The sequence below is a fragment of the Amblyomma maculatum genome, chromosome 1, assembly GCF_055883805.1.
Source record: "Amblyomma maculatum isolate TAMU_Amacu chromosome 1, ASM5588380v1, whole genome shotgun sequence".
NCBI lineage: Eukaryota > Metazoa > Arthropoda > Arachnida > Ixodida > Ixodidae > Amblyomma > Amblyomma maculatum.
Genome location: NC_139344.1, coordinates 240411281 through 240438755, shown reverse-complemented (window position 1 = coordinate 240438755; position 27475 = coordinate 240411281). Strand labels below are relative to the sequence as shown.

The 27475-nt window shown below is 45.3% G+C and overlaps 2 protein-coding genes across 7 annotated transcripts in view; both read right to left on the bottom strand.

The window, feature by feature from the left end:
* The window catches only part of ncm (pre-mRNA-splicing factor nucampholin), a 70068-nt gene that overhangs the window by 24098 nt on the left and 18495 nt on the right, over positions 1–27475 (bottom strand). For 3 of the 6 annotated variants that reach the window (XM_084590686.1, XM_084590687.1, XM_084590688.1), the window contains 9 exons: positions 19158–19865; positions 17172–17300; positions 5203–5296; positions 4992–5120; positions 2460–2595; positions 1957–2060; positions 1690–1792; positions 1540–1602; positions 1406–1483 (listed from right to left, as the gene is read on the bottom strand). In XM_084590686.1, coding sequence (XP_084446812.1) covers positions 1406–1483; positions 1540–1602; positions 1690–1792; positions 1957–2060; positions 2460–2595; positions 4992–5120; positions 5203–5296; positions 17172–17300; positions 19158–19865 — 1544 coding nt within the window. Of the gene's footprint in view, positions 1–1405; positions 1484–1539; positions 1603–1689; positions 1793–1956; positions 2061–2459; positions 2596–4991; positions 5121–5202; positions 5297–17171; positions 17301–19157; positions 19866–24596; positions 24764–24823; positions 25210–25266; positions 25372–27475 lie in introns of those variants that run through there. The other 3 variants (XM_084590691.1, XM_084590689.1, XM_084590690.1) reach the window with 3 other exon arrangements.
* LOC146206037 (uncharacterized) lies at positions 11583–14573 on the bottom strand. The gene has a single exon (XM_084590685.1). It carries the CDS (start codon positions 14276–14278, stop codon positions 12170–12172), a length of 2109 nt encoding a protein of 702 aa, XP_084446811.1. The 5' UTR covers positions 14279–14573; the 3' UTR covers positions 11583–12169.

Genomic DNA, 27475 nt, shown 5'->3' with positions numbered 1-27475 from the left:
ACCCAATCTGCCAGAGGGCGCTAAACTATCAGTCGAGTGGCTAGGTAACAGCAAGGAACAGAATAGTTTTCAGTTATAATGCCGCGTGTCTGGTTTTCTGTTTGTTTTCAGACCGTATTGCTATTAGGTTAAGAACATGATTTTCCCATGAAGAAACAGTGGCACTTATTGTAAAAAATGAGCAACATATGTTTGAAGTGTGAGGGTGATATTTCATGCAGCTCACTTACAAAATGAAAAGATTGCCTGCAGATCAATGCAAGAATATAACTACCAACATGAAAAGCATTACGCACTTTTGTACACTACCAAATGGTGCAAATTACAGTATGCGTCAATAGGTACACTTGAAACTGCTGAAAAATCTTGCCGTTTTTTTTTCTTTTCCAGATGAACAAATTGTCACAGAAAGCCAGCCTTCGTCACAACAGAAGACTAGGAACCGCAGCAAAAGGAGCATAGAGTTTTTGAGAATTGTTCTGTGTTTACTTTATGGGCATTCCAAATGAGCAGAAAAGCAAGTATCTGACTAATGTTTCAGCCATGGGAGTGTGTACCGATATTAAACGCGCAAGGCATTTTCCAACAAAGAGCACAGCTTCAAAGCGGCAGACAAAAAGGAGCGTTGGGCGAGTTAAGCGACACATAGCGTCTGTCCACAGTAGCACAGCGTGCCGAGGGCACCAGTTCGGACGCTGGCTTCTAACTTTTTATCATCCCATGAAACAGAACGAAGGTGCACGCTTACATTGCAAACAATGGTGCGAACAATGGGTCATGAAGCTAAATGCCAACAAATGCAAGCTTGTTTCCTTTCATCGTCGCCAACAGCCCCATGTATTTAACTACACTATCCTCAATTCTATCAAATCTGTGCAATCTTATAAATACCTTGGAGTAACCTTGAGCAATGATCTTTCGTGGCGCACTCATATCACTAACGTCATATCATCGGCAAACCAGTCTCTTGGATTTGTCACCTACAGCATGCACTATGGTACGTGAAATTACTCGCTTATAAATCGCTCATCAGGACTAGGCTAGAATATGCATCTCCTATTTGGCATCCACATCAAAGTTACCTAGCAAATTCCCTTGAAGCTTTGCAGAACTGCGGTGTAAGGTTAATTCGTTCTGACTACTCTTTCAATACCAGTGTAACAGCATTAAAACTTCAATCCAAACTTCTGAATCTAAGCACTTGCCATCACATAGATAGCCTTTGCTTGTTTCATAAGATAGTTCATAGCTCACTCAATCATACTCCGTATCCAACACCACTCCTGCATATCCTTCCGCACTGCGCATTCATTTCATGTTGCTCGACCCCTCACTAGAACTGCCACGTTTGCCGGGTAACATAACAATTTGCAGTAGTGTAAGCACTAAATAGAAAAAAACTCACCCTGAGCATCTTCCTCCTCATCCTCATCATCGGACTCATCACCTCCCGATTCACCTTCTTCATCACTGCCCAAAATGTCTGAAACAGCAAATGGATTAGCAACGACAAGACAACCATACTCATGCCTACCTTACCTTTTGCTATTTCTGCATATCTCTCTTCATTTTCTGTGTAATCAGGGTCAAACTTGAACACATCTAGATAGGGAATGAGACACAGCAAAAGCATAAAAGGTTTACTATAAGACCGCATATTCTGGCAACACTAATGGAAGACCAACATACTCAGCATATCCTCCCCATCCAGTGTGTCATCCAAAGCCAACAAATGAGTGTACTGGCTTTCTTCTTCTACCAGTTCAAGCTCTTTCACAACACTGGGGTGAGCCTAAAAGAAGATAAAAAGAAAAAATATGATAATAAATGCTAGCAATTTATTCTACAAAAATCGCACATAAGTGGCAGAAAGTGCTCGTCTAAGTAGCATCCAACTATAAAAACAAGATTTATTCGACGAAAAGTGCAAATAATGAAGAGAAACCCAAAGCTTACACTAAATCCATCCTTGCGAATAGCAAACATGACTTCAATCATGTACTGCACTCTCTTGTCCAAATTGGCTTCATGAAGAATGCTTCTCAGTCGCTCGAATATGGCTGAAATAAGAATAACCACAGTGTGAGCAAGCAGAGTGAACAGAAAAAGATACAAATTAAAATTTTGGGAGGTTATATAAAAACTATGAAGCTATATGCTGATGCATTTAGCAAATGCTCATTTTTAACTACTTTTTTCAGAAGATCACAAGCTTTTCAAAATAATGTCACACAGCAAAGCATCAGGCCATGCTGTTGTGGCTCCCCATCAACCCTTGCTCAGCTGTCTTTCATACCACGTAGCCATCTTCTTTCTCTCGTTCTACCGTGGTTATCTATGTTGTCACATCTAGTCATTGACATGTTTCTATACATAATGCAGCTTTAATGCTACAGATCTGTTCAAATAACTGTCACTTTTTTTTTGCTATTCCTCTTCATACAATCACAAAAACTAACCATGCACTCCTTTTGGTGTGAGCTCGGTCAACTTCATGCCACACTCTTTCAAAAATGCCACAGCAACTTCCACAGAGTCATCAGTTGGGTTTCCAAGGAGAAGTGTCAAAATTTCCAGGGCTAGAACTTCATGAGCCTGGAAAAAAAAAGAAACAAAGAGTGATGCATTTTGAAAAAGGTCAAAAAAGAAAACACATAACAAAACTAAACAGATATTATATCCATCAATGCACCACAAACAATTTGCAGTGTACACTATGTATTCAGATTGGTTTTATGCGCACAAAAAGACGAAAGCGCTCCGTCCTGTCTCCCTTGTCTTTTTTGTTTAATCTTTTTGTGCGCATAAAACCAATCTGAGTATGAACCAACTAGCCCCACAACGCATATTACTGGAACACTATGTATGTATCCAGGGTGAAATGCACGAAGGCCACTCGGACCCATGCATTTATGTTAATATTGAGAGAGAGAGAGAGAGATATTTGAGCAAAACCCTGGCCTCCTTATACGGCTTCCTGTATTCTTAGCACCAAATGACTCATAGTGACTCAAGTACCCATTCGATATCATATGCCACAACATATCGCATGACTGCGCTAGGATAAAGCACTTATATTAGTTCTTGCTACTTTGATGTATTCAGCTCCTGTCATCAGTCTTTGTGTAGCTAGTGACTCACGAGATTCGAATGGCTGTGGTAGCAAAAGCGCCGTCACATGTCTCAAGGCCACTGAGATGCCTCAAACTACATTGTATATATATTTTTTTCAATTAATGGCAACCAGAATAATGCACATCTTGCTGCCAAAACAGTGTTTGCCTTCACTACAAATGGCAAAGCACAGAACCAGACTTTAATGACAAGACTTTTCCCTCAATCAACTTGAGCACTTTATAAACAGCTCATTATGTGGTTGACTAACATAACGGACAGTTTTGGCAGGGACCAAAGTGCCAACATTAAAGAAGCAAGCTACCGCTACAGGCACTGCTGGATATAATGAACTATTGTCAACACTGAACAATTGAAGCCTCCCTTGAAGATGTTATGCAAAAGCACGGCACTATCATCGCATTCGTCAGACTCCCATTCAGTAGAGCATTCGACATAGCGGATGGTGCACCAAACTCCTGCATGGAGGGCTTCTAACAGTACTCGAGCAGGCAGCGCTTCTCATAGCGTTCCCGCGATCACTTTTAGTGAGCCGAGTCTAGCTGGCAGCAGAACCCTGACCTCTGCAGGCAGAAAAAGTCACATTAAGACAAAAAACCAGCACACCAGTTGTAATGTGCAGAGGTGGGACAACCAAGGCTGGTTTTGAAGCAGCTTTTGGAGAAGGAAAATTTACAGTTTGCAGGAGGTGTGTATCAGAAAATGTCAATTTTGGAGCAGGTGCGGAAAATAAATATAATTATTCTGCAGCAGTAACAAGCATTCTGGGGCAACTTGCCATACAAATACATAACCCCTGATTCACTGAGGTTGAGATTTTCATGCCATACAATCAACCTCAATGGCAGTGAGTGTTTGCTATCGCTTATCTTGAATGATTTCAGTGAAGTTCGAACATATGAAAATCTGACCAGTGAGAATTCAAAAAATATGCCATCAGTCACAAGTGGATTTATGGGCCACTCTTGGTTGAGGCAGCTGGGGAATGGAATGGGGGTGTCCCACTTGAACTATGTACTTATAGATTTTCTTATGCAAAATTTCTTGTAAGGGTGGGTGGGGGGGGGAGGGGGCTTGCATGTCCAAGTGCCCGTGTGCTTTTGCAGATCACACAAACCGGTCACATGTTCGAGCTTAAGCTCCCATGTGCAAGAGTCTGTGTGCTCCTGGTTGGACCCTTTTGCACACGAATGAGTTGGTAGAGACTATGGCAACCAAAGCACAGCACAAGAAGAGCCTGGCAGTTTAATAAAACAATCAAGTTAAGCTTTGGAACATGCCTCGTATTCTTAAACTGAATCTCCATTGACACTGAATGTCGCTGTTGCAAATCAGCATCAGACATTATTCTTTTTCCCATTTAAAGACTGGCGCATGTTTAACACAACACCCTCCCTGACTATCCCTGACATTGCCCCAGTGTACAACCCCACATGTGCCGCTGTGACCATACCTGCAAGTGGAATGTAGCCCTACAAAACTTTAGCACCCGCCTACCACTCATGTTCAGTCCTCGATGGCCTGGTACTACAAAAAGAAGAAGCCTCAAAAATGGGTGCTGAACACTGTTCAAAACTAGAAAACATATTTTGCAACTAGTTATGAGTATTCCTTTTGAAAGAAGCCAGCATAATGACTCCCCATAGAGGAGTGTGAATGAATTTTCAAAGCTGCCGTGCTTGACATGCTTTTGCTCATGTAAACGGGTAGCAAGCATGTCAGGGCACCAGCCGAACTTCATTCATTACCAGATTCTAGCTTTCAAGAGAGTTAAGATAGCTAATAAAGTAATCACATCTCCATTACTCTGTCATTATAGCTAGCACTAAGCTACAATGAAAACTGCAGACACTCACCACTTGCTGGTTTAGAAGGTGAGCGATGAAACGTACAGAAGCCATGCATGTAAGCTTGTCATTTCGCTTGAAGGATCGCCTGAATTGAATCACCAGTCTTTTAAGTATGAGCTCCCCTGTCTGAGGAAACTGGAAACAAATATAGATGGTCAGCCAATTGCAAGTCAAGGGTTAAAATCAAGACAACCTGAAAAGCTCCAGGTACGCTTACCCTAGTGTTTATGACTGCCACCAGTGCTGCATAAACATGTGTAAAGGTAGGAGATGCTGCCTGAGCAGTCATAATTGTGCGACACAAAACGCCCCTGCAAAAGAACGGCAAGATATCACAGGAGGCAGACTAGAAAACCCAACCACAACATGAACTACCCCAACTAAACCGCGCAGCAGCAAATATGCAACCCTGTTCCAATTTATAACAAATGGTACATTTACCAGTATGTAGCGGGATAGGGCAGTTTCAGAGCTCAAGAGAAGAAAAATCAAAATAATATAACTACAACATAATCTAAGGCTGCTCAAAAGCACAAAGCCGCGAGCACGAAAAATATGCAGATCAAATGCAAAAATACAGAAGCAATGATTGTGTGCATATTATATATATATATATATATTGTGGAAGAAGGCTAGGTCAAGACGGCGAGGTCGTGGCGGCAAGGACAGCGAAGCCTTGTCTAGCGTTTTAATCCGATCACGAACCCAGGCACGCGCCGGAGCCGGCGCTGCGGGACGATGATGATGGTATGTACAAATGAAAGAGATGATGATGGCTTGTACAAATAAATGAAAGAAGGTCCACAGAAGGCTCACACAATCTGCCCGGGGGGTTGGAAGCGGCCAGCCTGGCCGCTCCTAACTAACCGATGTACCGCGGCGCACAAACGGTTTCAAGCGAGAAACATGAACAGTTTCAGTTCCACGGTGGCGTCGATCGGCTGGGGGATCAACAGGCGTGACTTTGTAGTTAACTGGAGAAGTTTGGCTGATGATCTTGTAGGGACCAAGGTAGCGGTGGTGGAATTTGTCACTAAGGCCAGGGGTGCGCAGTGGAGTATAAAGCAGTACTTCGTCACCGGGACGATAAGAGACCACGCGATGCGTAGAATCGTAGAGACTCTTGCGGTCTTCCTGGCACGCTGCTGTGTTGAGGTGGGCAAGATGACGGCATCTGGCCACACGAGATAAGAACTGGTTAGGTACCGATGTGGAGTAGGGCGTAGAGAAGAAGGAAGCGTCGAGAATTGTAGTGGGAGGACGGCCATAAACGAGGAAAAATGGAGAATAACCAGTAGTCCGCTGTACTGCTGTATTATAGGCGAAAGTGACGAATGGTAGAATAGTGTCCCAATTTCGATGATCCGGTGTGATGTACATGGAGATCATATCTGATAAGGTGCGGTGAAATCGCTCAGTCAGCCCGTTAGTCTGGGGATGGTAGCTCGAGGTTGTCTTATGAAGGGTGGATGACTCGTAAAGAACTTCGGCAACGACTGTCGATAAGAAGGCCGTCCCGCGGTCACTTAGGAGCACCCGAGGAGCGCCATGACGCAATACAATTGATCGCAAAAAGAAATTTGCTACTTCTTGAGCGGAACCGGTCGGTACAGGTGCTGTCTCAGCGTAGCGTGTAAGGTGGTCGACAGCTGTTATAATCCAATGGTTACCCCCCTCGGAGAGAGGTAGGGGACCATATAAATCGATGCAGACTACGTCGAATGGCGTGGCGGGACAGGGAACAGGTTGTAGAAGGCCAGCGGGTGAAGAAGTAGGCCGTTTGCGACGTTGGCATAGAGGGCAAGCTGCGACGTATTTGGCAACGCTGGAAGATAGGCCAGGCCAAAAGAATCGTTTTTTCACGCGGTCGTAGGTTTTGTCAACACCAAGGTGACCTGCAGTAGCGTCATCGTGGAGAGCCGCCAGTATACGTGGGCGAAGCACACGCGGCACGACTGGGATCCAGCGAGTTCCATCAGGGCATTACACGAAGCGGAGTAGGATGCCATCTTCGAGCTTGAAATTGCGAAGTTGTCGGCGAAGCCGAGCATTGGGTGGGTCCGAAGCGCCAATAAGGCGGTCGATGATGGGACGGCAGTAGGCATCGGCTAATTGCTGTGAGCGGAGAGCGTGTTTGTTCTCAGAGTCGTCAAATGAAACTGTTGTGATATACGTCGGGGAAAGAGATGGTCGGCTGTGGTCATAGGTGGAAATGCATTGGGAAGAAAAACAGCAAGCCGATTCCGAAAGTGGACAGCGAGAAAGAGCGTCGGCGTCTTGGTGTTGGCGACCCGATTTATAAGTGACGTCGAAATTGTATTCTTACAGGCGTAGAATCCAACGGCCAAGTCGGCCTGTCAAATTTTTGAGTGAAGACAACCAGCAAAGAGCATGGCGATCGGTCACAACTGTGAAATGCCGACCATATAGGTAAGGGCGAAATTTTTGGACAGCCCAGACGACGGCAAGGCACTCCTGCTCGGTAATGGTGTAGTTTTTCTCAGCTGGAGTCATAGTCCGACTGGCGAAGGCAATCACTTTCTCACGCGAAGTTGCATCGCGCTGCAGAAGTACAGCGCCAAGACCGAGACCACTGGCATCAGTGTGCAGGATGGTTGGAGCGCTGTCACTGAAGTGGCCAAGAACAGGGTCTGATGTGAGGGCGTGCTTCAGGTTATTAAAAGCAGCTTTGCACTGTTCAGTCCACACGAAAGGGCTGCATGCTTTAAGTAGTTGATGAAGTGGAGCAGCAATACTTGCAAAATGCTTTATAAAACGCCGGAAATAAGACGCCAGGCCGAGAAAACTGCGCAATTCTGTAGTCCGTTGTGGACGAGCAAATTTCAAGACCACGATGATTTTTTCAGGGTCTGGACGAATGCCGTCATGGCTGACTAGATGTCCCAATATTTTAATTTCCTTCTGTGCAAAGTGGCACTTCTTGGTGTTGAGCTGAAGGCCCGCTGAAGCGAGACACGTGAGGACCTCATTCAGGCGCGTGAGATGGTCGTTAAAAGTTGACGAAAAGATGACAATGTCATCCAAGTAACATAAACAGGCTCTTCATTTTAGGCCACGAAGCACAGTATCGATCATCCTTTCAAATGTCGCTGGTGCGTTACAAAGTCCGAAAGGCATAATATTAAATTCGTAAAGGCCGTCGGGAGTTGCGAAAGCAGTTTTTTCTTTATCGTCCTCGTGCATAGGTATTTGCCAATAACCTGAGCGGAGGTCCAAAGTCGAGAAATATTCGGCGCCTTGGAGAGAGTCAAGGGCGTCATCAATTCTTGGCATTGGGTATACATCTTTGCGGGTAATTTTGTTGAGTGCGCGGTAATCAACACAAAAGCGTACCGAGCCGTCCTTCTTTTTAACTAACACTACTGGGGAGGACCATGGACTTGTCGAGGGACGAATTATATTGCGATGGAGTATGTCATTTACATTTTCTTCAATTACTTTTCGTTCTGAGAGCGAAACCCGATAAGGCCGTCGGCGAACGATAGAGTTACCTTCAGTAATGATGCGATGGTGCGCAACACTAGTCCGTCCCAGTGGTGGGGAAGTGGCATCAAAAATGGCTTGGTGTTGTCGAAGCAATGTCAGCAGTTCTTGGCGTTGGTTCGGCGTGAGGTTAGGATTAATAGCCTTTGTGAGAACAGAAAGAGAGACGTCTGTCGAAACACGGTGCTGAGGCTGAGGGGCGGTGAGCACCATCAAGGACAAAGGTTGAACATCCACCATGCAGGGGAGAGAAGTTCCTTTTCGGAGCACAAAGGATTCACGTGAAGTGTTAGTGGCCGCTACTGTCGCTGAGCCATTGCAGAACCTCACAAGACTAGACGGGAAGGCGATACCGCGTGCAAGATGACGATAAGATGGTGCGATGAGTACGTCCCCGTCAGCGATGTGGTCAGAAACAACGGTAAGCAGTTTTTCGCACTGAGGAGGCAGAACAGTATCAGCAGCGGCAACGAGGGGATGATGTCGTTCTGAAACTTCAGATGAAAAATCGCTGTTTGTCATATGGATAACACGGTCGCCACAAGAAATTAACGCCGAAGCGGTTGACAAAAAATCCCATCCAAAAATCATCAGATGCGCACATGGTGAAAGCACAGCAAACTGCACATGATGGCGGACGCCGTCAATAACAACTCGTACGGTGCCCTTTGCTAAAGGGCGCAAAGGGACGTCATTGGCTCCACGGAGTTCAGGCCCATCATAAGGTGTCGTAACTTTTCGCAAACGGTAGCACAAATCAGCGTGAATGACAGAAATTGCAGCCCCTGTATCAATCAATGCTTCGACCGGTAATCCTTCAGCGAAAACAGAAATCACATTATACGGGCGATCTGGAGGACTTTTGGCAAGTTCGCAGACTGCAGTTTGACCTCCGGAAACTGCAACGCTTAGTTTTCCGGATGGCGGACAGGGAGAGTTGTTGCGGGTCGGAGAGGGGAAACTGAGCGGCGGTATGGGGATAGGAACGACGTCGGGATGCATGGGTTCCACAAGGCTCAGACGAGGATTCTGGAGGTGGGGATGACCTTCAAGGTGGGCCGGAAATAGGTCGTCGCTGATAATATGAGGGTACGTCACTTTCGAAGGCGTCATAACCATGCCGCTCATTCTGAATACGTCGACGGCAGAAGCGGGATATATGTCCTCGTATTCCACAGTAGTAGCACACTGGGCGAGAGGGGCGCCAGGGTGCGTAATAGGGTGGCGTAGGCTGAGCCGTCGTCACGGCGTTGATGTGGTTGTAGGGCGATGCCAGTTGGGGCGGCGGAACAAAAGGAGGGGGTGATGCTGCGACGTGCGCGTAAGTCGATGCTGGGCGGGGTGCAGGAGGGTCGGACGCCATAGGTCGCCTAATTGTTGCCAGCTCATCTTTAATGATGTTGCGGAAACCGGCGTCATTAGAAGGTACGGAAGAATGATCGCACCCGTGTCGACAGACAGGCTTGAGGGCTTGGAGCTCCTCCCGGATGATGGCTAGAATCAGTGCCCGTAGATCCAGGTCAGCATAGGTCGGGCCAGTAGCAATGCCGGGCTGCAATCGGGAGGACTGCAGCTGGTCGATGCGTTGGCAAGTCGCAATAATGGCATCAACAGTAGAAGGATTCTGGGCAATCAGGGTATTATAAGCCACAGAATTAATTCCTTTTAAGATGTGGTGTACGCGTTCAGGTTCCGGCATGGTGGGACTAACACGCCGGCAGAGTGCAAGTATGGCCTCTATGTAAGAGGCGTATGACTCATCGGGACCTTGGAGGCGAGAGGCGAGCTTGTTCCTCGCGACCTCAGTCCGAACTGCTAGGTCCGCGAAATATTGGCGGAACTGCTGCTTGAATGTTGTCCAGTCAGTGGTGTGGGGTTCGCGGTTAATAAACCATGTTCTGGCGACCTCAATGAGGTAGAAAGAAACATTCAGAAATTTTAGAGCATCGTCCCACCGGTTGTAGTTACTGCAGCGTTCATAGGTGTCCAGCCAGTCATCGACGTCTTCGTCGCGACGACCAGCGAACAGCGGCGGGTCGCGTTGTCGTGTGGGCACAGTCGGAGGGTGTAGTGCAGCCGAGGTAGAGGGTCCTGCCGATTCGTGGATGCTCTCAGTACACATAACGATGGTGGCAGGCGGTAAACAGCGACCGGAACGTAGCTCCAGCGAGAGGCAGGGCACAAAACAGCAAGGGGATCAATTCTCACCTCCACCACTTGTGGAAGAAGGCTAGGTCAAGACGGCGAGGCCGTGGCGGCAAGGACAGCGAAGCCTTGTCTAGCGTTTTAATCCGATCACGAACCCAGGCACGCGCCGGAGCCGGCGCCGCGGGACGATGATGATGGTATGTACAAATGAAAGAAGATGATGATGGCATGTACAAATGAAAGAAGGTCCACAGAAGGCTCACAATATATATATATATTATTGTTTATAGGAATCCCATTAAGAATCCCATGCATGTATAGCCCTGAAGAAAACATTTACGAAACTCTCAAACGAAAAATTTGATATATCGAATGGGGAGCCATGCTTCCTGCAAGTGGTGCTTCTCCTAGCGCTCTGCTGATTCGTTTCTGAGTAAGGAGCACTGTATGTAATGTATGTAATGCAAATTAAAAGTTGCCGCATGCCTCAAATGATTCCACTTCATATTTTGATGAAAGAAAAAAATGTCAAGATTTCATATTTTAGGGGGGATTCGAAGCCACGACTCTTTTTTTTTTTTTATTTCCAAATAGTGCAGGCAGCAGCGCTTCCCAAGCAGGAGAGGGGACTCTTTGGTTGCAAGCCAGACACACTACCGACTAGGCCATGCAAGGCCCGATTGTACGGCGCAGGAACAAGAGGGGACTAGTATATATGTCGTGTGGCCTTTCACATAATGTGGTAACCTTACAACTGCACGCTAATGAGTCAGTATGCAATCAGAGACCCCAAAGGCCGCTATCACATCATACTGTTAAGGCAGAGTTTAAGTGTGTCCTAATTTTTCCATGCGACACTGCTGACACACAGAGAAAGCAGCGCTCGCTATAACTCTGGCCATGTGGTAGAGCTAACCTAGCTGACCAAAGGATACCAACGGCTCTTAAGGGGAGACACTGGGGTTTGACCTTTTTTCCTTATTTCTTAAGTTACAAGGTTGAAATTTTTCTTGCTGATGTAGATTTTTCTGCTGATAACAAATATGTAATTGGATTTTACCTAACTTATATAGATGTGAAGATATTCAATGTGTCATGTTGGACCACCTTGCCCAAAATTAAGGCAATTTGCAATGCAAATACTGGCCTATATTTTACATTTACATGCTCTAGAAGGACCAGGGAATGCAACCATAGCATAGGCATAATTTTAAACCAATCCCCAAAAAAGTTACAGACTTTGGAAATTTCTAGTCTGAAAATGAGATTTTCTTGAACCAGATAAATTGGCTGCTATTTATATTTATGCACAAAAATATGTAAATGTATTAGTATGATTGCAGAAAGCATCTCATAAGCTTTCAAATGCAACAAAAATGATGCAAATTGGGCCAGTAGATCTCAAGATATTGTGGGCAAGGGTTGTCAGCGTGGAAAAAAAGTCCATTTTGAGAAAACAAGAAAATAAGTTTTAGAACACCACAAAACTTTATTATGGCCAAAAGCAACCATGGATACGAAAGGGCTGACCTCTAGAATGCACCAGGCATGTAATCACTGTCTTTTACAACTGTGCGCTTTCTTTTCATTGCGCTGCGGAAGCTTTCTGCGCGTGCATGCTTTGCATCAGATGCCGCAAGCCGACGCCTATCCTTCTCGGCTGACCTTTCAATGGCTGTAGTGCCATGGTTCACGCTCAGCTGCTGCAAAATGGCTTTGGTAGCGCATTCCTTGCCGGCATTGAATCTAATGACTGCTTCGGCCACAGCAGATTGCACTGCAAACAATGAGGCATGCTTAGTCTTGGGCACCAGGGACCAAATGATGGAATGGAGACTCTCATTTGAGTTTTGGGTCTTTCCCCTTTGGCAGCGCTGCAGCAACTTCTTGTCGGAGAGGCGGATGAAAACAGGCCTCAGTGCAGCTGCGACATACTCTGGCAAATTATAGCGGTGCTTTGGTGGTGGCTCATCTTTAGCCAAAGCCTGGTTATACTTGCACCAGGATTCTTGACCTTGAGGGCAGAGACTATGGTTTGGCTCTGCATCCGTTGATGTCACATGGCTATATGTAGCAAGCACCGCATTGTGCATTTTGTCAATGTCACCCTGGTGCGTTTTCAGTGCCCAGCCATAGTACATGGTGAGCTTTGTAATGAGCTCGCCAGTCAACTTTCCTTTCCCGCTGAGGCTTGGTCCATTTTCTCCCTTCCTTTTATGCACTAGGTTTCTAAGTGCTGTTCCCATCCTCTTGCTGACGTGGTTGGTGCAGTCTTCTTTTTGAATCTGCACATATCCGTACACATTCGCGTCTTGAAGACTGTTGAAGGCGCGGCTGTCACCATCACAAAGCATGGTTACATAGCGCAGTCCATACTTTTCAATTGACCGGCTGAACAGAATCTTGGCTGCTTCAACTTCCATCTCACCTGGCTTGCTGGAGGTGTTTTTCTGGCATTTGTGGCCCGCTTGCCACGCTTCAAAGTTTGGTTCGCCCTCCTTAGGACCAAAGCGGCATCCCAGGCAGAAATTACACAAAACCACAAAATCGAGAACATAGCCCGTAAAAAGCTCAATTACAGTCCCAACACATACATGTGAGGAATGGCCCCGAGTGAGCCACGTTCCATCGAACGACACAGCTATATTTCCCGTGTGTCCAAAGTTCAGGTTTCGGTAGGTAAGTTTCACAGTATCAGCACAGTCAATCATCACTTGTGCGGCAGCGTTCAGAGCAGCAGGGTTTAACTTGCCTTTCAAGTAGTCTTGGTATGTTTTACAGTGCATACCACGCCGCGAAATATTGAGCGCGGAGAAAATGTCATTCAACGCGGTCTGCCCGTTCCCCGTGCTTGCAGCAGCACGCGCGGCGAGAACGTTGACTTCGAAAGGCTTGCAGGTTGCGTTCGTGCCTACCCTAGGCGAGCTCCAAGTGGTTTTCACCTGCCCACAGACTTCACAATTGAGCGCGAGCTTAACAGCAAGCCCAAATTCCAGCTCACCTTTTGCAATGCTTACGGAACCGCCGCACACTTTGCATTTCACGCACTCAAGTAGCTCGTTCACGGAGGTTAGGGTTAGCACAGTGAACGGCGTTCCTGACGCGGGCGCATCTTCGATCGTTGATCCCAAAAGAGACCGCTTTCGCCGAGTGCCTGAAACTGACGAAAGTTCACGCTGTGCCTCCGTCGCGCGATGTTCTAGTTCTGTTCTATCGGCGTCGGACAGAAAAGGCGTGTCTACACGGACGGCTCTCCCGGCTCCGTCGGTTGTTGCAGCATCTTGAGACGACGCCGCAGCAGGGCTCGAAGTGTCGGCGGTCTCCGATGTCGGTGCATCCGGCAGCATTTCGTGTGACTGCAGCCGTTGCGGGCGCGGTTGCCGTCGTTTTTTCTTCTTTCCGAATGCGTGCGCAGTGCGGAACTTTCTATTACCACCAGCCATCGTAGCGTTGTAGCGTGTTCGAGAAAGCTCAATCCAAAATGGCGGACGCGATGCCGTTTTTTTGTATCTTTTTAGCAGACGATTTCGCAGTGTCCAATAGGGAGGCAGGATTCGTAGCACGTGACACAAAAGCGCCAATGCGGTGCGAGTATTCTTTATTTTTTTACTGGCTTGTGGCTCTGCTGTTGCCAGACGCATGCACGGTTTCCCACTAAAAACGGATAGCAGAGAGCTTCATGCTTCAAACGAAACCAAAATGGTGGCGCTCCGCAGCGGCGTTCTTGTATGGCACGCTTTTGAATTTGACCGTTTTTTCAGTCATTTTCGCGAGGAAAACTGTCACATTGATGACTTTGAAGAGCAATAAGTCAATAAATACTTAACTGACAGTTATAATATTTTATGTATGGGTTCCTCAGAACATCTAGATTCGGAAAAAAAATACTTTGAAAAGTCAATTTTTTGGTCATTTTTCGGCCGCAAACCCCCGTGTCTCCCCTTAATACACTTTCTTCGTTCACCAAACCTAACTCTACATTAATTTTAATGAATGACTTTTGTTCTTATCATGCCCTGGAAAAACGGTTGGGTATCTTATCACTGACCATGGCGACTTTATGTCAAAAGGCAGCACATCGCTGTAGAACACGCATACCCAGTGTTTGCACACCATACTGTTCCTTCTCAGCTACAGGCTAGCTCTTTTATTGATGCACTGAATTATTGACACACCAAACTATTTTGCGATCATCTTTGAGTTCGATTTATCCGAGATCAACTGTACACCACTATGCATCACTGTCGTGTCTATGATTTGGCAACAGTACCCAATACCCACTGGTACCTGTGCTCTGAACGTTTGCATACATTTCAAGTGGCCAATTTTTTAACCAATGCTTCCCGAAATGATAATTTACACATGAATGTTTAGAAAATACAAGGAGCATTACTATTTCAAGGAGGTATAAGGACCCTTTAAGGGGAGATGCGGGTCGAAAAACGCGGGTTTTTTCGAAAATGACGGATTTTTTGTTTTTACTTGTTTTGTCAAGTTTAGTATCTCTACTTTCATGAAAATAAAAATCAAAGCTGAGTTTAAACAGGAAATGGGCTGAAATTACGTTAAAGAGCGCACGGTGGCAGTTAAACGACCGAAAGTATGCTATCTTCGAGCGTCCCGCGGTCGGCATAGCGCAGTTGATCGCCGCTGCGGATCACGTGAGGAGATCAGCCAAGCCGCATTCTCCCAATCACCACAGTTGTCCGGCGACTAAAACGCAAGCAATAATAAAAAAAAAGCATGCCTACGTCGCGTTTTTCGAGCGCTGCGACTGGTTTTTAAATCACGTGGTACGAATCAAGCCTCGCCATTGGCCGCCACGCGCGTGCATGTGGCGAAGCCCACTTGCTGGCTCCATGCTACGTCGAGGTGCGTTCCCGAGTGACGATCGTTCGGCAACTTTATCTTCATCATGGATGAAGCACAATTGAACCGGCGCAGTCACCGAGGAGTGAAATACCGTTCTGTTCACAAATATAGAGGACGTTCGCGAAAATCAAAAGAGAAGGCTCGTCCAGTGACAACTCGACCTGTGGCAGTTAGGCCTAGTGGAACCGACGCCGATCCCTCCAGCGTTTCAGATGCCTCCGAGGAATTTGAAGCGGCGTTAGATTGTGTGAGTGCCTCGGAAAAAAAGATTGGGCATTTCTAAGGTGAGGAAATAGCCTGCGATGAGGCGTCATCTGTAGTTACTGACTTGGCAGCGGTGAACGTTCTTGTGCGCGGCGCGATTTGCCCAAGCCAGCGTTCAGGACTTCCAGTATTCGGGAACCGGGCGCAAAGCGCAGACTCGCTTCGTTTCTTGAACTACTCTGTGAGAACTCTGCCTGCCCGCAATGTGTGCTTTCCACAACATACTGATTGCGGCGAGTTATGGCGTGCAGGGATGCGAGCAGAGATTGATAGCGGGAGCTCGGATGAAAGCTTCGCCGTCAACGTCAAAGCTGCTGTGGCGGCCTGTTTTATAGGAATTGGATATGAGCAGCTAGTGCGATTTTCCTCAATTATTGGACTCCACAAGCCAGTGCATCATAGCTTGGCACATCCAGAGAAATAACAATGCAGAAACAAATGTCCTTGAAGCTGACTGCGGAAGCGAACGCAAATCGCCGCACACTGAAGAAAAAAAGCGCATGTCGGAGTCCACTCGCAAGGGTCATGAGGGAGCAACATATGCTGCAGGAAGTTTCTAGTGCCAGTGGCTGCTTTATGGACAATTTTCCTCTTTTGAACCAAAGTTTGATCGGCATTGAAGCTCTCTTTTTTAAATAAACATGCAATTTTAACTTCAAATGCATTTTTCTGAAAACGCAATTTTGGGCAATTTTTAGCGTTTGCCCTTCATGGTTTTGGTACTTCTGATGCTCATATCTGAATGAAATTTTGCACACATTTTCTCTGAGGTATGAGGAGTGCCATTATCTCTTTCAAGAATAAATACTGATCAAATATTTACAAAAAAAATAAAAGTTACCACATGGTGGTGTCTTGACAATGTAGACTTGCCAGGTTCAAATTTTTCACGTCATTAGCATACTTAATATGTACTTTATTATTAGCTTTTGGCCCTCTACAGTTTATATGGATCAAAATGAGCCATCAACGATGTGTGTTTATGGAAGTTTAGTATGACAAAGAAGGGGGGCAAAAGAGTGTATATTTTACACACTGTCACTGAACAGAACAAAAACTATGCAACTTACAATAAACCTAATTGCAGATTTGAAATCAGCATAAAAAACTGATTTATTAACCAGAGTTTCATAGCTCTAAGTCAAATATTAAAGAAAAAGTGTCTTCGAGTAGCATCTCCCCTTAAAGGATACCATAAACATCTGGTGCCCAGGTTTCCAAGAAGCTTTACAAACCCTTACACACTAAAAACAAACACTTCAGTGAAAAAATTAAAACATCCAAACATGCAGAACATACGTGAGCAAAAATAAGCAACCACTGCTGTATGCAATTTGCCCAACACACACAACTTAAAAATTTATTTTTTATTTAGAAAGTGGAACACGCCCCACTCACCTTCCACGAACGAGGTTCTCCCGCATCAATTCCTTGATTATAACATCTATGTTTCCAACGTTTGCTTTGTTCACCAAACCATTGATGCTTTTTTTCAGTGCTTCCCAAGCAATGCGCTGATATTCCACACTGAAAACAATGCACTTAGAATTCACAACTCCATTCAAGCAAGTTCACAAAAGATCACTATAACTAAGTACACTACAGTATCCAAGTGCTCTGAAGCCACTTCCCCAAAAGAGGAAATACTAAACACACAAATAAATCAGGGGCGTATGAATACTGAAATTTTCGAACATAAATATGAAAAAAAAAAAAAAAATTCCTTTGAATATTGTATATCTGATCAGTGAAAAAAAAAAAAAAAAAGGAAAATTAAAGAAAAAGCATGCATTGTTCTCTTAAGAATTCACCCAGTATTTATAAATAAAATTAGACTAGAATTGCAGAGAAAATCCAATATAAATATACTAACTGGTTTTTCGTACAGGAAGGACCGGTGTGAAACTGGGTGGAGCTGTCATAGCACTGCTGAATAAAGTGAACGCTCCTTAATTTGGCCTTCAAGGGAGCATAAAAAATGCCTGAATCAACCGAAAGCTCGGAATTATGGAATGGCCCTTATAAAACTGCCAAAATCCATTTGCATAAACATAATATTATCTGATAAACTGAACACCTGCACAATGGTTGTCTGCATTTGAGATGAAATCCAAGTGAGAAAGACATTTTTTTCCCGGTTTCGTCAACTGCTTCGCTTTGCACACACTTTTGGGAAGACCTTCTTCACAAAACGCTCCATTGCGTTTTTAGGATGCTTCACTGCGTGGTCAGCATTGCGGTAAAACACACAGTGCGGTGAAACTGCGTTGAATTCGAAAAATTTTGGTATATTCTGTAATTTTCAAATATTCGGAAAATTCCAAATATCAATTTCTTGATTTAATAAACATATTTGATCCGTATTTGAAATTTCAAATATTTGGACACCCCTAAAATGAGTGCTTTTACAGTATCAAATATGAGCCAAATTATTTAAAAGGTTACCACACTGCGCACACATTAGCCCCAATAAATCTTCTATAGACGTGTTTGACTTTGATTTGAATTGTGGCTAAAACACTGTTGACAATCCAATTACTAAAAGCAAGAAAACCAATTGGCAAAGAGCATTTTGCACCAGCTGGAGTTAAAACCGTACCTCCTGCATCCTATTAAAATAATTTATGCAAACTAAGGTATGAACAACTTACAATAGTAGTTAGAAAAAAACAACAAAAATAACAGCCAGAAAGCATCAATGCCGTGAAAACTAAGCAGAGCACGAAATTCACAGTCACCAGACAAAACAGACATATGTGCCACCTGCACATTTTCATTGCCAACTATGTAATAAATAAGTAGAGCAACCAAATTTTGGTTACATGTTTTGTTTCTGTCATGATGTAAGACATTAATATAAATAGATCACCATGTGGTGTTAGCCAACGAGTAATGAATATGTAAATAATTAATAACTAAATTTTCCCTCTAATGCATTTTTGGTTTTCGGTTTAAACACACGAACGATGGCTGTGACATCCAAGTTCATTATAGGTCACATGAGGCATGAAAGAAACAATACAATTACTGCTCAATCTTTTGCTGTGGTTTTGGCTATCAAAGCAATTGGCTTTATAGCTGCTGTGAAGTAAAGCAATGAAGCAGCAAATATTTTGCGGTTTTCTCCTGCCTCGCATGAACTGAACTTTGATGTCGCAGCCATCAGTTAGCTGCTGAAAATGAAACAGTATGAGAATATACTCAATCATAAAATATTAAGCGAAAGTAGGTGAATACCACATGCCGATCCATGAATATTATAGTACATATGATGCTACATTTAGGTCTAACTGCAAGTTCGTAACAGTTCTTGACAAACAGTCCTAAAAGCCAAACTATAGTGCCTTAGAACTTGCGTTTAATGTCAGAGCCAGCACCACCTACCTTGACTTGTCCGTAATCTGCTGCTGCATCATGCGAAGACGGGCAGGCGGTATGTAGGCACCACCAGTACGTCCTGTGATGACATCCTTTTTCCGTGGAGGCTCAGACTCCACGTCGGGAGGGCTCTTCCTGGCTCGCTTCAGCCCCTCTACCTCGTCCCTGCCTCCCCTCCTGCTGTGGTCGTCTCTGGAGGCACCAGACCATTCATCCTCATCTCTGCGATCTCCCTTGCGAGTGCGATCACGGTCATTCTTGTGATCCATCCTCAGGGCACCCGACCATTCCTCATCATCTCTATCACCTTTTCGACTATGATCGTGATCGGTCTTGTGATCATCTCTTCTTCCATGACTCTCCCGATGCCTTTCATCTCGTTCTTCCCTCCGACTGCGTTTGTGGTCATCCCGCCTATGTCGATCCTGTTTACGATCTTCTTCACGATCCTCTCTGCGGTCTCTGTCCCTGTCATGGTCTCTCCTATGGTCGTGATGTCTCTTCTCTCTACGGTGGTGGTCAGTGTCCCGTTCCCTGTCATGACCACTGTCATTTCGCCGTCTCTCGTGTTCTACATCTCTTTTCCGATCTGGATCCGTTTCACGCCTTCGATCCTTTTTTCGATCATGATCCGTGTGCCTAACATGGTCATCATCAGATTTACTGCTTTGATCTGAAGCATGCCCCATCTGATGATCCTGCTTCATTAGCGGGCTGAAAAAGCAAAATAAAGAGAAGCAACCACTTAAGAAAAAAACAAAAATTCTCATCTGGACAACATTTATTTCTAATTTCGTACCCCAGCTACAGCTCCCCTAAAAGAAGCAGCCCAAGAGTGAATTTTTTCTGGCCTCAAGGGGTGAAGGATTCAGTGAACACATGGCCAAAGAAATTTTGTAATTCGAGGCTCCTTTGCCGCTTCAAAATTTGGAGGAGTAATTGAAACAGGGGTCTAAAATCAAGAAATCAAGGAGCACTGCCATATGAACTCATGGATTAGTGCGCACGACAGTGCCTATATGTGCACAGGTACTTGTGAGTCCAACAAATACATTGTCAATAATACCGCACTACACGCAGAGGGCTATGTAACGAAAAATGGTAGGGGTAACACTAAGAGATAGGAAGCGTGCAGAGTGGGTCAGAGAAATAACTCAGGTTACTGACATTCTAGTGGAAATCAAGAATAAGAAATGGGCATGGGCAGGACATGTAGTGCGAAGAGAGGATAACCGATGGTCACTTAGCGTAACAAACTGGATTCCAAGGGAAGGAAAGCATAGCAGGGGGTGGCTGAAAGTTAGGTGGACGGATGAGGTTAAGAAAATCGCAGCGGTCAAGTGGATGCAGCTAACACAGGACCGGGTTATTTGGAGAAATACGGGAGAGGCCTTCGCCCTGCAGTGGGTATAGTCAGGCTGATGATGATGATGATGACACAAAGTTGAGGGTTGGACACATAGGTTTTGTCAGTGACTTTTGCTGACTCAGCAGCTGACTCTAACATATTAGAGTTATGTGAACGCGAGAAAGGTATGCATCTGGCGGTCAAGACGCACAAAGGAATGTGAAGAGATTGCAACAGAGGGCTTCAAAGAAAAAAGGAATGATAGCTTTAAACTTGGTGGGGAGTGCTAGAAATGTAATATCCTTTCCATATTTTCTCAAGCCACTCGGGTTTGCTTCTGAATCTCAAAATAGAGCTTTTACAGCATCCTCAGTATTACAAATTTCATGGCAGTGAAGCAGTGCAACAACGCTTTAGGCCACTGCGCTGCTTTATCATGTCAAATCAAGTCTCCAAACAAATTCTGCTCAAAATTACTGGAGGCTAAAATCTCTCCCCCCCCACCCCCTCTTGAGCATTATAGTAGTAAAGGAGTAACCACAGCCGTTAAAGGTCAACTTCAAAGGTTGCTTCAACTGGTGAGTTCATAATAAAATCACATTCCTTAGAGTGACACTCTCTCCATACAAAAAAACACTTTCTCAAATACCGAGTAAAAGAGTCTTAACTCTTTCCTTACGGCGCCCACTGAGCTTCGTTAGCCCACTAACGATAACTCTGTGCAATGATTTTGGAGCCTTCCGTTGCATTGCTTACAAATATGCTGTGCCATTCGCCATGTAAGCAGACAGCTGAAGTTCAGTTTTGAATGTAGTTTATTTTTTTTTTTTGGTACTATTTTCTGAACCCGCCCCAAACAAGTTGTATAGTCTACTAGCAATGATTTCCATGTTGATTTCTGATCCTTCCGCTTTGCTTATGGACACGCTGAGCCATCTGGCATGTAATCAGTCAACTGGAGTTTTATTTTCAATGTTTGCTTTTTCTCTCAAGCCGCCATTTTCTGACTGTGTTCCAAAGGCGCGGCAGTGTCTAAGTCGAAAACAAGAATGGTCAGCTCGAAAACATTGCAAATATTGTGACTTCACCTAATCTGTGGTTAAAACTCAAATGTACTGCAACCTAACGCCGTGCCACTGCAAAATTTGCCACGAAGTGCCAGAAAACTCTGAGGAACATACTGTGAAAATTTCAATGAAATCTGAGGAGGTAAAAAAAGCACCGGAGCTGGCCTTTAAACAATGCAGCAGTCCCACACTATCTGGAAAATTTTGAAAGCGACAGTACTTCCACCTTCAGAAGCCTTGCACTATCATCAACCAGTGAAAGCAAAACACAGACCAAAATGTGTGAGTGCCTTTAGAACCGAACATGCCATAAAACCACAAAATACGAACAGAGTAAAGACAAGAAAATACAGCAAAAAGTAGGTGGGTTAGAGACCTATGCTGTGTAAGGAAGGCTGTTCGGTGTTTACAATCGCATCATTGAGTACACAGGCCAAGAACAGTCAAGAGTTTCTTTGAAGACGCCAGCCCTTCTGCTCCCACAGCACATGATGTGTTACAGAAATAACGTTTTTAAAGAAATACTGGTATCAACATTAAATATAACCACAGGTCACAGCTTCATGATTCTCAACTGATTTATCTGCAGTTCTTCGCAGAATTTTTTTTTTTTGTCCCAGTCTTTCACAAATCACTGCGAGTTCCCAACTTCAACTTCGCTTATGACAATGTTGCTACAGGTCCTTTGCCACCTATACAAAATAGCGAAATTCTGGTAGCATTAAGCTGTTGGGCCAATCACTCACTGCAGACCTACACTACTCACTTGTACCTCTGACCCAGCGGACATATCAGGGTGGCCTGGCACCCTTACTGGCACACACGCACCTCGCACTATGCCCAGTAATTTCTATCATGCAGCATCGACAGGTGATGCTGTCTTCTGAGTGCCCAAAATACAGAGACCCAGAAGACGTCCAAGGCTTTTGTCACCAAAACACATGCTATCTAGTCATTTACTGCCCCATCGTGTTCATCTGCTGTTTGTTTTATTGCGAAAGCAATACTACAACAGCCAAAGCGAGACCTCTAGTGGCCACAGCTACACCATGAAGAGGCGTAGCTACGGTCTCCTCATAAAAAAATCGGCCTGCCATGGCATTTGAATTCTGGTTACCCCTATGCCACAGGCAGGAGCTGCCAACTCGGGTCGCTCCTTTCATATGGGCGGGTGATACCAGAAGCAGCCTGCCAGAAACATTTGCATTCTCATTACCCTTACGACACACAGGCACATCCACATGGCTTGGTTGAAGCGTGACTTTATATGTGCACTGGTAGCTTACACTCTCCCGTCATACCCTTAAAGGATGAGCTTAAGTGTCCCCAATAATGTAGCACCTTACACGGATAGGGCGTGATTAGGGGAATAATGCTGCAGGCAAAAGAAGCTTCCACCGTTGCTTTCGCAATTCAACTAGGGTTAACCCGAGCTAAACCACAACAAATTTTTATATTCCCGTTTTGTCTGATTATTTAACTTGCTGAACTAGCCATCCACAATAAGGGCCTCCAGTCTCTCTATACTGCAGCCTTTCAAGATCCAAAAAAAATATCTTTAAGCCAGGGTTAGGCATGTGCAGTGTTACTTTGCATGATAACCTCCTCAAGCCTTTTCACTGCAAACTAATTTTTCTGAAGAGCTCTGAGAACAAGTACTCTAAAAATCGGATATCAATGTGATCATCTACACAAAGTGAAAATTACAATCACCTAACATGAAATTGCACCTAAGCAATAATAATAATAATAATAATAATTGGTTCATAGGAAGGGAAAGGCACAGTATCTGTCTCACTTGCTCTTTGGACACCTGAACCGCGCCGAAGGGAAGGGAGGAAGGTGGGAGTGAAAGTGGAAAGAGAAAGGGTAGCCGTAGTGGAGGGCTACGGAGTAATTTCGACCACCTGGGGATCTTTAACGTGCGCTGACATCGCACAGCACACGGACGCCACTTCGTTTCGCCTCCATCGAAACGCAGCCCGTGGTCGGGTTCGAACCCGGGAACTCCGGCACAGTGGTCGGGCGTCTTAGCACTGCACCACCCCGGCGGGACAACCCCTAAGCAAGAATTTAAATAATTTGAACGAAAAGTTGGTGTCCAAAAGCACCGAAATAAACAGCAATCGGCTGCCCATGAGTACATATGATCAGGGAACTGAATATGTGGCAAAATTCAACGCACGCACAGGCTCAAACGGAGAAGTCACCGCTACTTCGTCCGGGTCTGTAGGCAAGTCATATATAAAAGAATAACGCTAGCAACAGCACAGAGTAGCACAATCTCATCGCAACAGTTATATTTTTTAACCGATGCTTGAAAATGGTTTGGTTAAATAAATTGGTTCACAGGAAGGGAAAGGCGCAGTAACTGTCACACTTGCTCTGTGGACACCCGAACCGCGCCGTAAGGGAAGGGAGGAAGGTGGGAATGAAAGTGGAAAGAGAGAAAGAGGAGCCGTAGTGGAGGGCTACGGAGTAATTTCGACCACCTGGGGATCTTTAACGTGCGCTGACATCGTACAGCACACGACGCCACTTCGTTTCGCCTCCATCGAAACGCAGCCGCCGTGGTCGGGTTCGAACCCGGGAACTCCGGCACAGTAGTCGGGCGTCTTACCACTTTGGTTTGGTTTGTGGGGTTTAACGTCCCAAAGCAACTCAGGCTATGAGAGACGCCGTAGTGGAGGACTCCGGAAATTTCGACCACCTGGGGTTCTTTAACGTGCACTGACATCGCACAGCACACGGGCGCCTTGCTTTTCGCCTAAGCATATCAATGAGTTAAAGCGCGTACGATTGCCGGAGCTTGCGAAAATCCCGTGCGTAGCGAAACTAAAGTGAGCAGGTAAGCCCTACGACCGCTGGCGTGAACACATTTTCCTGTCCAGCAGAATCCGCAGACGGGATGCATCTACGTATCACCTTATCCATAGTTCTACAGCTACGTTCAAGACACTGATTCTATTTTGCCAAGAAATACAGTCGGATCGAGAACAGGGCCTGGGAATAGCAAGAAGTTAACTTTACCTTTCAGACGCATCACCACATTTCAGCAAGTCTCACAAAAACCGTCAGGTTGCAGCGAACGAAACGATGTGACAACGACGAAAACCGAGAGCACTCGATGACTGGCCGCAAGGAGACAGCCTTGAATATCAGCCCGAATTCCAGGGACGTGCGACAAGGCAGGAATACTGCTTGAAGTCAGTAACTAAGCGCACAAATCAAACATAGCACAAACAACAAATATTTACCTCAGTCTCACCGACGAACTGTTACATACTCGCCATGCTACCGCTTGTGAACCAAGAACGTTCCGCTGATTGCGCCATGCTGCCTATCAGGGCAACGTTGCCTGCAGCCTATTCGAATCGCGCCGCACGTGACGAATAGGCTGCCCCCTCCTTTTCTCATTGGCCGCAAATGACCCTGTTCGTCCTATTTTGCTGGCTGCATGACGGTGAACGGTCTGAACTGGTCTGAACCACAGCACCTTTTTGAACACGGCTCAGAATTAACTCTATGGGCTCAGAACTTCGCTGAGGCAGCTTTGCGCAACAGCAACAGCAGCAAGGTCAATGTACGACAGCAGTCTGCATCAATGTTACCTATATTATGATGTATTATGATGCTATGCAATAAGTTTTTGTCAAGCTTGCATTCGGCCACTTCTAAAATGTTACAACCGGGCAAGCACCTGTCTTGTAGTTTCCAGTTTTGCCATACAAAGCGGGTACGAGTTTCCGTTTAGCGGTGCATCGGCATGGCATCGATCCAATACGATCTCAGTCGCTCGGTGGCTCGAGCCCTCATGCCACGTCATATCATCGAGTTTCCGTTTCCGTTCGTTGCTCTTTCAAACATTCCGCAGAGTATTCTAGCCATTGTACCGATGCCATCATATTTTGTCGCAACAAAATATGGGTGTTTTTTTACAACAATCGCGCAGTTCGCGTTTGCGACACGTGCAAACACCAGTTTTACAAATATATGCTGCAAGCGCAAAGGAAAGGCGCAGTATCTGTCACGTTTGTTGCTGTGGGCACCTGAACCGTGCCTAAGGGATGGAAGGAAGGGGGAAGAGGTGCCGTAGTGGAGGGCTACAAAGTAATTTCGACCACTTGGGGATCTTTAACGTGCACTGACATCTCACAGCACACGGACGCCTCGTTTCGCCTGCCGCCGAAGGTCGGGATCGAACCCGGGAACCACTGCACCACCGCGGCGGGGCGTCCATTAATCGTCGCATTGCGAAAGTAGATCGTGCTTGTGAAGTTTAAATGCGTTTACTTTCAAACCACTTTAACGCGATAGCGTAAGAAACCTCGTCCCCCCCCCCCCCCCCCCCTCTCAGAAAAAGCCGGTCGTGGGCTGGTTGTAGGGTTGTAGTTGGCAAGTAAGATGGGCATAAGGTCGTCCCGCTAGCTGTGTAACGTCACAACTCACTCGGCCACGTGAAATGGCAGAGTTGGCAGGCGCTGCCAACTCAGGCTTTGCCTTTGAGATGCGATGATGATATTAGAATGGAGCCCTACAGGATCTTCGGATCGCGAGTTAAACACGCTGCCCTAGGTAGGCCAAGCGGGCGCGTTCGTTGGGCTTCAATAAAGCAGGTCTTTATATCGGTCGGTTCAACTTTCATATAATCTGCTAATGTACGACTGTGTGCTAATGAGTACGTATGGGATAATACAGCTAGGAATTAAAAGATCAGTGATATACAAGCAGCAAAGTGCATGTACGTGGACGAAGGTCTGCAAAAAAAAAGCTGGCAGGCATGTAACTATTAAGCAACCATTTCATACCCTAAAAGGTGGGGCTTAAGTGTCCCCCCTAATTTTTATGTGCAGTTGATAAATTTTGGCACCCTTATGAGAAGACGGCACTTCTTGTGAAAAGGCTACTGTTTTGCGCCTAAGGTGTTCGCACTATTTTGAAACTCAACTTCAACAGAAATAAGGTCTGCAAAAGGCTCCTTGGTACCTACTCCTCCAAACAACCACATATTTCCGTAGAAACACTGTTCTTATGGAGGCCTGCTGTATAAGCCAATATCAATACATGCTTCAGAGCAGATGGTTTTCTGTGAGACAGTACACTTTATTTAAGTCATTCCTTTATTAATACTGTCAGCCTCAACTGGTGCTTTTACAGGAGTGGAGAAGAAAACAGTAGATGATGATACGTAAAATTCGACATGCAAGACAGACACGTGTTGAAAAGTACAGGTATAATAGCGCATAGCCTCTAAATAACACGATCCTATATAAACGCCTTCACCTCAAAGGACAAGCGTATTAAGAAAGTTTCCTTGACCAATACGATTAACTGCACAGTGCTATTACCTTACACTTTAACACCCAGTGACAGGAAAGTGTCAAAGATCATTATCATCTGCCCTTATCAATGATGCCAGAAGTATGTTTTGAGTGGGGAGGTAAAAGTTTCTTTTTAAGCTTTATTATATATGTTATTTATGTATGTACTTAAAAATTACTCACTCACTATATGCCCCCTCTCGAATTTCTGCACGGAACGAAACCAGCCAGCAATTGTTGAGCTCAACGTGGCACCTGTGCCAGCCTCTTTTTTTACTGTTAAAAGCAGAGTTCTATGAAAACCAAAATGATGTTTAGCATCCCTCTAATCGATGCCTGCTTTAGTGTGTTGTGGGTGTCATCAGTGTTAAATTGCCTACTACAACATTGTGGTAGTAGCCAGTTTCATGGATAGGAATGCAGAATTCGGCATCCCTGGGCCTCATGTTTGCTGCATAAGACTGGCTAGAGAATAGCAACAAAATATGGAGCAGGGTCACTGTCCATGCACCATGCAAGGAAACAGTAAATAAAACAGAGCAACTTCTTTTTTTTCTTTAGTGGTCCATACAAGAAAAAAGAAAAGGC